Here is a 12558-nt window from a genome sequence, read left to right on the forward strand (position 1 = left end):
AAAAAAAAAAAAAAAAAAAAAAAAAGAAGAAGAAGAACTGTCAGACTAACAAAACAAATAGAGTTATCATTATAAAAGAAAACACATCAATTCAATATTTATTTTGGCTTATTTTGAACAAAGCAAAAAAAACTTTACTCAATGTACAAATAACTAAGTTAATTTTGGTTGACCTGCAACTTTTCCACTCCCTAACTCTGTGACCACGGATGAGTTATTTAACTTCCCAGATCCTAGATTTTCCATTGAAACAGGAATGCCAATACTTTACCAACTGCTAAATATGAATTTTTTTTCTTTTTTTTTTTTGAGACGGAGTCTTGCTCTGTCGCCCAGGCTGGAGTGCAGTGGCAGGATCTCGGCTCACTGCAACCTCTGCCTGCCGGGTTCAAGCCAATCTCCCACCTCAGCCTCCCGAGTAGCTGGGATTACAGGCGTGTGCCACCACACCCGGTTAATTTTTGTATTTTTGGTAGAGACAGGGTTTCAACATGTTGGCCAGGATGGTCTCGAACTCCTGACCTCAGGTGATCCACACGCCTCAGCCTCCCAAAGTGCTGGGATTACAGGTGTGAGCCACTGCGCCCAACCTAAATATGGTATTTTAATCAACCATACAGAGCAAGTAAAATTAATTCCATTTCTTCAACCATAATATACCTTAATTCCACCAGTAAAAACACAAAAATACATCTGTTTGATTCAGAAGTCAGAAGATGCAAAGAAAAATGTAAAGGGTTTAGTACCTGCATGACTGGAGTGGAACTACAGCAAATACACTCATTGAGACTGAACATCCAATAGGAAGATTCTCAGGAACATTGCTTAATATTTTAAATCCACATCTTGAAATGCAATTGCCTCCCACATACACCCACACAGATCATTACAATTTTATCTTCTATAAAATTGATCAAAATTAGAATTATAAAAGTATAGTTTTTTAAAATAAAAATATGGACCTAATTATTGCTTTATATATTTTGTTCACAAACTATAATTTAAATCATTACTATTAAAATATGCCTATTATTCAAATAAAATAGGCTCATTTGACCAACGCATTAAAAACCCAAACTTGGGTGGGCACAGTGGCTTCCCTGAGGTCAGGAGTTCGAGACCAGCCTGGCCAACATGATGAAACCCCGTCTGTACTAAAAATACACAAATTAGCTGGGTGTGGTGGCCCATGCCTATAGTCCCAGCTACTCAGGAGACCAAAGCAGGAGAATGGCCTGAACCTGGGACGCAGAGGCTACAGTGGGCAGAGATTATGTCACTGCACTCCAGCCTGGGTGAGAGTGAGACTCCATCTTAAAAAAAAAAAAAAGGAAAAAGAAAAAAAAAACCAAACTTGCTTGCCTTAAAGTAATTGAGCATATATTGCCTTCTATCTACTGATAAACAGCATATAAAATTTAATTCCTTTACATTTAATAGTTTCTTAATCTGAAGATTAAATATTTAATGTACAACATTAAAACCAATTCTTCTAATCCCCTAAGTGGCAAATGGTACATCTAGTATTATTAGAAATAACTCTCCAATTTGCTTATTTTTGTGCTTTAATTCCTTTTATATTTAACAAAGTTTCTAAATCTGAAGATTAAATGTCTGCATTTAATGTACAATACTGAAACCAAATTCTTCCAGTCCTTTAAGTTGCAAATGGTCCATCTACTAATATAAGAAACAACTATATGATTTGCTTGTTTTGTGTTTTCTTTAATAATGGCAGCTCTACTGCTCTATTTGTTTTGTTAGTCTGACTGTTCTTCCTTTTTTATTTTAAAGGATGGTTTTCATCTCAAGAGCTGCTTCGAGTTTTGGCGATGAGAGACTACAAATAGAAAAATTTAATGATAATCTTCGTCATACAGTAATCCAGGTTGGTACATTTAAGATGAGTTTTAATTATTACAACTTTAAAATAATATCATTTAATCCTACACTCCACCTAGTAATATTGGAACTAATTTGCAGCCAGGCACCATGGCCCACACCTGTAATCCAAACACTCTGGGAGGCTGAGGCGGGTGGATTACCTGAGCTCAGGAGTTCAAGACCAGCCTGGGCAACATGGTGAAACCCCGTCTCTACTAAAATACAGAAAATTAGCCGGGAGTGGCAGCATGCGCCTGTAGTCCCAGCTACTTGGGAGGCTGAGGCAGGAGAATCGCTTGAACCCAAAAGGCAGAGGTTGCAGTGAGCTGAGAACCCCCCCCTGCAATCCAGCCTGGGCAAAAGAGGGAGAACCCCATTAAAAAAAAAAAAAAAAAAGTGCACGTGCGTGCACACACACACACACACACACAACTAATTTGCTTGTTTTGTACAACACTGCAGGTAAAACTGACTACAAGAAAAATTTCAAAACATTGCAAAAAACTCTTATTTCTCAGAGGTCTCAGAGGAAAGGTATCAGTCCTCCATTACATCATTGATTTTGGGGAATAAAGTTTAGATCTCAGGAGGCTGCAAACTTCAAAGAAACTGGAAGCAAAATTAATTAGTTTTCAATACCATACAATCAACTTTTTATCAGATTGGATATAACAACAGAAAGAAAAAATAAAGGACTTTACAGTTTGCCTCCACCATAATGATTGAGAGCTTTCATTTTGCATTTAAACCCACAACACCACAAGTAAAAAGTCAAAGTCACCAAAATAAAATAAGCAGCAAGTTTGAAAGCATTGCCAACAACATATTTTAGAACTAATGGGAAAATCTGTTATGAATATCATTTGTGACATTCAATTATACATTCATTCAATAAGTATTTACTGAACTTTGTGCCTGAATATATTTTAGATGCTAGGAATACAAAAATAAAAGAGAAATTGCACTCACAATGCCAAAATCTTAGTGGGGATATTCAAAATATAGACACAATTTCTCAATCATGCGATACACTTCATTTAAACTTGAACAGGGAAAAGAAATTCAGAGACTACTATGAAAATATCTAAGTGAACCTTCAACAATCTTCATAATTCTCACCCAAATTTACTATATAATAATTACAGGTTGGGCGTGGTGGTGCATGCCTGTAATCCCAGCACTTTGGGAGGCCGAGGCGGGCAGACCACGAGGTCAAGAGATCGAGACCATTTTGACCAACATGGTGAAACCCCGTCTCTACTAAAAATATAAAAATTAGCTGGGTGTGGTGGCGTGCACCTGTAGTCCCAGCTACTCAGGAGACTCAGGCAGGAGAATCACTTGAACCCAGGGGGCGGAGATGGCAGTGAGCCAAGATCGCGCCACTTCACTCCAGCCTGGGTGACAGAGTGAGACTCTGTCTCCAAAAAAAAAAATTCAGTTTTTTTTAAATCTTTCAGATGTCCTACAGATTCTAAGACAAGTCATAGAAGCTACTTCCCCCCCCAAAAAAACATAGGAAAGATGTTACAAGAAAAAGACAGCCTGTCGGATAAAGGAATAAAGCAATTAAGCACTAAATTTTCCTTTGTACCTGAAAAATAAAATCTTTGTGGATTATGTAAAACCAATTACTTCCTCCAGAGGGAGAGAGGAAAAGAAGGGGTGGATAAGTTGGGGCACGGTGTTCACGGTTAGTAGCTCCAAAAGACAAGCATAGGCATGTTTGCAGTAATATTCTTTCCCTTTTCAGGTGGTTTTGACTTTCCAAAATAAATAAGGGATATAGAGCAACTTTTTAAAATGAGGAGCTTGTACTATTAAATCTAATAGTCACGCCTGTGTGGATCTCAACAAGTTTTCTGAGATGGTTTATTTATCAAGTTGAAGAGAGTAATATTTTAAGTAGAAAATTATTCATGTATTTTATTAATTTTATAAACATATTTTGAATCAATGTGCTGTTTACTTGCCAAGAAAGAGCTAAATTATTTACACAATGATGCCTAATATATGAATGGATATGGTGATTTCTCAAAATATTAAGCTCTTAAATTAAAATTTATAAATCAACAGCAGTACAGCAAACCTCACTTCCAAGAAACTATAAAGAGTAATCTGCACCATAAAAGAGTAAATTACTGACAGTAGCCCTGGGGAAATGACTAACAAGAAACCTGAGATCCTAAGATGAATAATGAAAAATAAGCACTAAGCATTCAGTGAAATTGCTATGTAAGTACTGTGCAAAATAGAAAAACAATGAGAAAAAAATTTGAAGTCCACAAAATACACATTTCTTGCAAAACCATTGTGTTCGACTTCTTTAAGATACCATTCTTTCCCACAAAATGGGCTGTGGCAGATTGTCTTTTCCAAAGATGGCCACAACAGTATCTCCCATTCCACGTGCTCTTCTAAGAATCTCGCCCACTCTCTCATGAAGACGTGGAGACTCAGTCCCCTCCCCCTGAATGTGAGTAGAAGCTGTGTTCACTGGAGGGAAACCTGTGTAACTTCTGAGACTGGGGCATAAAAAGTATTCTAAATTACAGTAAGAGTGCATTCCATATAAAGGACACAGTAATTTCAAACTCAAGGAAAAAGAATATATTTCACACTCTAAAATTATCAAGGTAATTCACTACTTTTATGCACTAGCAAAGGAAAGCAAGTACATACTGAGGTAATACATTAAGTCTCAATGAAATTATAACTGCTTTTAAATATAGTTGGTTTAAATCTTTAGATGACATTTAGAATTATATAGCCAAATCTTAGTAATTTCTGCCCAGAAAATAGAATCATGACTGCAATTTTAAAATATACTGTAAAACAAAAGAAAATCCTTTGTTAATGTTTAAAATAGTAAAACCCTTTCTATAATAAGATAATCATCATCAAAATATAAATGAGGAAGGTTTCCACATAATTTCAATCTTTTTCCCATTCAAAAGTGTAAAAATTAGATGGTTACTATAATTACTCCATTATGCTTTTGGTATCTGTTTACCTGTCAGTCTAATAAAACTCTAGTAACTGCAATTTTCATCAAAAGTATATTTTGGACAGCCTCTCACCTGGTCTCTTCATCATCCCAAGCGATGCGCATGCCTTTCCCACCACCACCTGCTGAGGCCTTGATCATGACGGGGTAGCCTAACAGCAGGGAGGAATGAGACAGAAGTTCAGACTTTGATCACAGGGATGTACGAACATGACAACTGACCACATGTTCAATAACGCAGAAGACAATAATTAATTTATTTAAAAGTTCCTTTCTTTAGAGTCAGGAAAATAATACCAATGTAATAATGTATTTAATAAATGAGAGTGTGACCACTATGAAAGAAAAAAGGGTACTTGTACCAATAAATGTAACATTTTCCCCAGTAATAAAAGCTAAGAAAACATACATAAATTAACAGTGGAGTCCAAAAACAGAAGTACAGTATTAAGTAACCAAAGATATAAGAAGCAACTTATATAGCACCAAGAAACATGTCCAAAACTGAGGTTTGCATGCATAACAAACTAAATTCCCTTTTCTTCAAAAATGGCGATTTTCAAGTACTGAAGGTATTTTCATCTGAAGAGCCACAGAGAACCCCCGCAGCTTTTATCAGCAAGAACTGACATGATGGTACTGGGGAAAATCCAAACATGGCTATGACACTACGGGCTGGAGCAGAAGCTCCAGGGCTCACTGGGATCAATGGAGAAGCTATTCCACTGTTCCACACATTCAACAGGGTGTAATGAAAACACAAAGTAAGGTCAAAACAAAGGACACTTCCAGCTAAAGTTTTAAACTCATAAAATTGTCATCAGTTACATGATTAAGTATTTAGCTATTATACAGTAAAATTTTTGACAGCAAGAGTCATTTATAACGATTTATCAAGAAAAGTGTAAAAGTCCCCTTTAGATGTTTTCTAAAAACAAGGTAGAGATACTCCTATGTTTGGGACCATTTGTTTATGATCTTTTCTAAAGAAAAAAGAGCTCGCCGGGCGCGGTGGCTCAAGCCTGTAATCCCAGCACTTTGGGAGGCCGAGACGGGCGGATCACGAGGTCAGGAGATCGAGACCATCCTGGCTAACACGGTGAAACCCCGTCTCTACTAAAAATACAAAAACTAGCCAGGCAAGGTGGTGGGCGCCTGTAGTCCCAGTTACTCGGGAGGCTGAGGCAGGAGAATGGCGTAAACCCAGGAGGCGGAGCTTGCAGTGAGATGAGATCGGGCCACTGCACTCCAGTCCGGGCGACAGAGCGAGACTCCGCCTCAAAAAAAAAAAAAAGAAAAAAGAAAAAAGAGCTCAGTGAGCCCTTATAGGATCCTTCCTGGCCTGTGATGCTCTAACGGCACTCATCTCAAGCTATAGGATCCTTAGAGGCAAAGGGAAGCGAAAGCCAAATGTCACAGACCTTTTGAACCCCAAACCACAAAACATCACTCTTAACTTCAACTTAGTTAAAATGGCACCTGCTTCCTAAGTGTTTTATAATTAAATCAATTTAAAATTGTTATATGTTCATGATGTTTATATGGGCTGATATTTTTGAAACAATGCTCAGTGCACTGAGAAGAAAGATAATATGCCCTTACATTGGGAGCCTTCAAATCCAGGAAGAGAGAGGCAAAGGACCCAAATAGTTCTATCACTGGCTATTCAAAACAGAAAGGATCATAGAGAGTAGACAGAAAAATAATTAAGAAAAGTGTATTATCAGAAGCGCCATCTAGGCTGGGCACAGTGGCTCATGTCTGTAATCCCAGCACTTTGAGAGGTTGAGGCGGGCGAAGTGAGCCCAGCACTTTGAGAGGCTGAGGCGGGCGAATCACAAGGTCAGGAGATTAAGACCATCCTGGCTAACATGGTGAAACGCCATCTCTACTAAAAATACAAAACTTAGCTGGGTGTGGTGGTGGGCGCCTGTAGTCCCAGTTACTCAGGAGGCTGAGGCAGGAGAATCGCTCGAACCTGGGAGGCAGAGATTGCAGTGAGCCAAGATTGCGCCATTGCACTCCAGCCTGGCGACAGAGCGAGACTCCATTTCCCAAAAAAAAAAAAAAAAAAAAAAAGAAAGGGCTATTTAAATGATGCTATGAAGAATGAGCAGGACTTGAACATTTCAGGCAGGAATAGTGGGGAAAACAGGTGGAGATTATAGGACAAGTTTAAGGAATGAATAAAACAACTCAGTTGAAGTACAGAGTTATCTGCAGGATGGTAGGGAAAACACAATAGAAAACATACACGGGTACAAAGTATGGAAGATGGTGCATGCTTTGATTCTTGATTCTGCACGAGATTATGCATGAGTTTTAATCCTGCATGAGAGTGGCAAGAATGGTATTTGTCTCATTCACAACAATAAGCATAAAATAATCAGAACGAAATCAGTAGAGAAGAATTAGCCTGTTTTAGGGGAGTGAAAAGGCCCAACCTAAAAATTTGAAACTGGTATTCCTGCAAAATCCTGTTTATAACAACTTAATAGATCCTTACCTCCATCCTCTCAAAACAATATTTTATCAATGCATCATCACAAACCATTTATCCACGTAACAGGAAACCACAGAGCTTAGAGACAGCCCACATCTCCACTACATTCAGTTTCCTCTGAGGATTAGGAAATTTGCAGTTTTTCTGGTTCCAGTTACTAATCTCATTTTAGTCATTTACTGTGGACCCTGGACTACACAGTGATCTGTGAATTTTGATTTGTGAATTTGTGAAGACCTCCCCAGCCATGTGGAACTGTGAGCCCATTAAACCTCTTTTTCTTTATACACTACCCAGTCTCAGGTATGTATTAGCCGTGTGAGAACAGACTAATACACCTCCTTAAAAGGGGTAAATGTCCTAGTAGAAGAGATTGCTTTAAAAAAAACAAAATCAGGCCCTAGTGCTCTTCTCAAGTTTTTCCTCACCTTCCAGGTCCTCTCATTGAATGCTTACTGCTACTACCTTATCTCACCCCAGACACAGAAGTGACTCCCCTACTGACACTACACCTCCAACACAGAGATAGTCTCCACTCCTTATTCCCTTCTGCACAATAAAAGAGGCACTAACACTTCCGAAAAGAAATTTACTAAGTACTATATGAGAAAATGCATGAAGAAAATACAGAAACTTAGGTTAGCAAAGTACTACAAAGTTTCCATTCCTACTTTTCTGGACTCAACGTTTAAGTGCAGGACAAGACATCTTCTCTGGGTCCCTCACCTCCCAGCTACCAGTGCATCTTACTTCCTACCACAAAGCAAGTGGTCTTCTTTCTAACTCTACTATCAAATTTGTATTCATCAGCTTAAAAAATGTTTACTGAATATACACTACAAGCCTTATCTGGCTCTCTGCAGGTTACGAAGACCAGCAATTCAGAAAACTCCCTGCTATCTAGCAGACAATGATATACAAACACACATGCATCTAAATATATGTGTGACTCAGGTGGAGTGGCTCACACCTCTAATTCCAGCTACTTGGGAGGCTGAACTGGAGGGACTGCTTGGGTCCAGGAGGTCAAGGCTGCAGTATTTATTTATGTATGTACATATATTAATATAAATAATAAGTGCATGTATGTCTTATATACAATGTAAGATAGTGATGACTGCTATAATAAAACAACACGGAGGGAATAAATGTAACTGAGTGATAGGGTTACTGCTCTTTGAAAATGCTTCTCTGAGAAAACTGGTATTTAAACTGAGAACCTAATGACGAGATAGAGAGAGCACTCTGAAAATCAATGAGGGGGGATGAGTCCAGACAGAAGGAACAAGTTGGAAGGTGTGATACAGGAAAGGGAAGTACCTAATACAGCATTTTAAAAGATCACTTTGGCTGCTGTGCAATGAATGAATCGTGAAACAGCAAAGGTAGAAACAAGGAGCTGATGAGGAAGCCTTTGCAGCAGTCCAGCTAGCAACAGAGATAGAGAGAAAGACAAAGACTAGAGTTAGCGACAGTTTGGATGTGGAAGATAAGGGGAGGAATGAAGGAAGATTCTAGGCGCTTAGGGGATCTTCCATTTAGTTATGGATTCCAGGTTTAAAAGAATTATCTTTTTTGACCAACTGATAATGAATGTCATGTTTACCTACTCAAGACATGACAAATAACCTCACTTTTCAAGCAAAATCCATGCCACACATGATAGCACAACCCGGTAACTTAAAAGCTGGTAAAGTGACGCCCTATTGATGCAACAGTGGCAAGCTGTATAATAAAGAATCTCATGTGGTTTTCTCGCCTACAATTTCTTGAATTAAAATTTCATAGAATATACTTATGGGAAAGGAAAAATAAAAAGAAGGGAAAAGAAAAGTATTTCTTAGGAAATGTCTTATTCCTAATATAGCAGTACTAATCAGAAATTTCTCATGGATCAAAGAGAAGATGTGATGGGGAGTGGGGGTCTTCTTTAAAACCAATCGCAAAACACCTATAATTAATGGCAAGGCCTTTGTTTCCTCAAAGAAAGGTCCAAGGTAAAAAGAAAACAAAAGATATTTCAGGAAGTGGAACAGTCCTCTAGATGGATAGAATAGGTCCTGATATGGGTTATAGGACCTCAGAAGAGAAAAGACCCCCCCCACTTCAAGAAGGAACTCGGACAGAAAGGAAAGAAATCCCCAGATGAAAGCTGCATATGAGAATTACATAGAAATCAAATAGTACGCGCTGCTTTGTTTCGTTTCTTTATGCTCCTCTAATGTGACCTAGTTCACTTGCCTTTTGGATCCCCTCAGCCTCCCTGGAAGGGAAGGTGTGGGTTTGTGTTTGTTGTTTTGTGCTGATGGTGGGGGGTGCTCTTCATGACCATGGTATTTGTTAAGAATCCAGGGTGGCTGTTTGATAGAATATTCCACAATTTGAATATACCTGATTATTCACTCATTAAATTCAAGATTTTTAAGAAATCTTAAATACAACATAGTTGATACTGTATCCTCGAGTTCTTCCATCACATCAAAAGTAAAATAAAAGGTCAATTTATCCCAAACTGATAAAGTTTGATTACTTAAGATGGCATCCATTAAATTTCCTCACAGAAAGTTGCCATTTTTTCTTAGCAAATAATCTGACATTGATACTTTGAAACTGTGATGATCCTATATAGAAACAATTTTCAACCACTATTAAAAATGAACATTAATGATTCCTGCTTTAATCAATGTTACATTGTTCACTGCACGATGATTAAAAAAACATAAAGACAAAGATCTTTGCCTGTCTTCTTTGTTGTTTCTGCAGTGGCTGAAACTGCCTAAAGAATAACATGCAAAGTAATAGTTACTAAGTAAATGTATTAGTTAATAATCTGAGCAGCTGTAAGTCATTATTTTTACTGCTGTAATCTATTTCACCTATGAACATACTGCAGCATTATGCATTCCACTGTGAATGGACATGCAGACTCTATCCTGTTCTATTTATATAACCATGCTCCTTTGAATATTTCTGTACTTGTTGTCTGGAACTTTGCATATGAGCTTCCTGTATCTATGCAAAAGAGTACAACTGCTGGATAGTACGAAACTCTTATAAATTATTTATTTAAAAAGATCAAATCTATTCATTTTTCTTTATCTCAGTTATCATAATACTTAATCGTAATACAAACTACCAGCAGTCCAGGACTCTTGCACTGGCCTACTAGCAGAACTCCCTACAGTTGCCCCCATCCAAGTCACACAGTGGTCAGTGAAATTTTCTTAAGATATATATACTATCGTATCTCTCTCCTGCCTATATCTCTCATGGGTTTACGTTATACTACAAAAAAATCATAGATGTATAATGAAATAGAAATTATGAACCAAAGGATAGGAAGTGTGGGGGGTAGAGAGACAGTGTAATATAAAGTTGTCTAATCAGAACACCAGAAAGGGCTATGCTAGACTTGCCCTAAGAAAACTTTTTTAAAGCCTAAAAGGCCTTAACCTAAACAAAATTAATGTTCCTACTAGACTAAACATCAACATCTTTTAAATAAAGGTAACAAAATCCAAACACACAATATAACATTTACAATGTCTAGAATCCAACCAACAATTAAGAGATAGGTGAAGACACAAAACGTGATTCATATCAGTAGGAAAATAGCTGACAGAAATAAACCCAGAAATGCAGACTCTTAAAACAGTTGTTACAAATACCATTATAAGTTACAGCTATCACAAACGAGTAAAGTGATTTAGAGAAAAAAATAAACAAGATGAGGAGATAAACAAGAAAAAAACAAAATTGTGAAATTAAGTTTTAGATATTAAAATGACTAAAAGTCCAATATTACATAAAAGAATTATATACCTTGACCAAACGGGATTTAGTCCTGGTATGCAAAGCTGATTCAGCATCTAAAAATCAGTTAATGTAATCTACCGCATTAACAGGCTAAAGAAGAAAAATCATATGATCATATAAATAGATGCAGAAAACGCATTTAACAAAAATCAACAATCACTGAGTTCAGCAAACTAGGAATAAAGAGAAATTTCTTGTACTTGATAAAGAATATACACAAAAAGCCTATAGCTAACATCACACTTAATGACAAGAAACTGGATGCTTTCTCCAAAAATCAGGAACAATACAAGAATGTCCCCTCTGACAACTCTTATTCAACACCTGACCGCAGATTCTAGCTTATGAAGTATATCAACAAAAGGAAATAAAGAGTAAACAGACCGGGAAGGAATAAATAGAACTGTCTTCACCAGTGGATAACATGACTGTCTATGATGGAATTCCAAAAAAATCAGCAACAACAACAAAATTCTTGGAACTAATAAGCAATTATAGTAAGGTTACAGAATACAAATTAATATACAAAAGATGATCACATTCCTATATACCAGCAGTGAACAACTGGAATTTGAAATTAAAACAATGCCATTTATATTAGCACTAAAGAAATAAAATAGGCATGAATCTTAAAATATGTAGTGTATCTATGAGGAAAACTACAAAACTCTGATGAAAGAAATGGATGAAAATCTAAATGTACAGATAATCAATGTACATGGATAGGAAGATTGAGTATTGTTAAGATATCAATCCTCCTCAATATGATCTATAGGTTGAACACAATTAAAATCAAAGTCCTAGCAAGTTATTTCCTAGATATCAACAAACTGATTCTAAAGTTTATCTGGAAAGGAAAAGACCCAGAATAGGCATCACAATATTGAAGAAAAAGAACAAATTCAAAAGACTAACACTACCCAACTTCAAGACTTACTATAAAGCTACAGACATCAAGACAGTATGGTATTGTCTAAAACAGACAAATTACTCAAGAGCCCAGAAATAGACCCACACAAATACAGTCAACTGAACTATGGCAAAGAAGCAATGGCAATTAAATGGAGATAGTCTTTCCAAACAAAGGGTACTGGAATAACTGGATATTCATTATGCAAGAAAATTAATCTTGCCACAATCCTTATGCCTTTCACAAAAATTAACTCAAAATGGATCTCAGACCTAAATATACATTGCAGAACTACAAAATTTCTAGAGAAAATAGAAGAAAATCTAGATGACTTTGGTTTAGCAACAAGTTTTACATTTAACACCAAAAGCACAAACCATTAAAACTGACACATTTAGCTTCATTAAAATAAAACTTCTGCAGTCCAAATAACATTCT

General features: G+C 36.9%; 1 protein-coding gene across 1 annotated transcript in view; it reads right to left on the reverse strand.

Annotated features, from left to right (window-relative positions):
- PCCA (propionyl-CoA carboxylase subunit alpha) overlaps window positions 1–12558 on the reverse strand; it is a 478959-nt gene that overhangs the window by 298690 nt on the left and 167711 nt on the right. The window contains exon 9 of the mRNA XM_017861220.1: window positions 4965–5043. Coding sequence (XP_017716709.1) covers window positions 4965–5043 — 79 coding nt within the window. The remainder of the gene's footprint in view (window positions 1–4964; window positions 5044–12558) is intronic.

The sequence above is a fragment of the Rhinopithecus bieti genome, unplaced genomic scaffold, assembly GCF_001698545.2.
Source record: "Rhinopithecus bieti isolate Rb0 unplaced genomic scaffold, ASM169854v2 scaffold_2254, whole genome shotgun sequence".
Classification (NCBI taxonomy): Eukaryota; Metazoa; Chordata; class Mammalia; order Primates; family Cercopithecidae; genus Rhinopithecus; species Rhinopithecus bieti.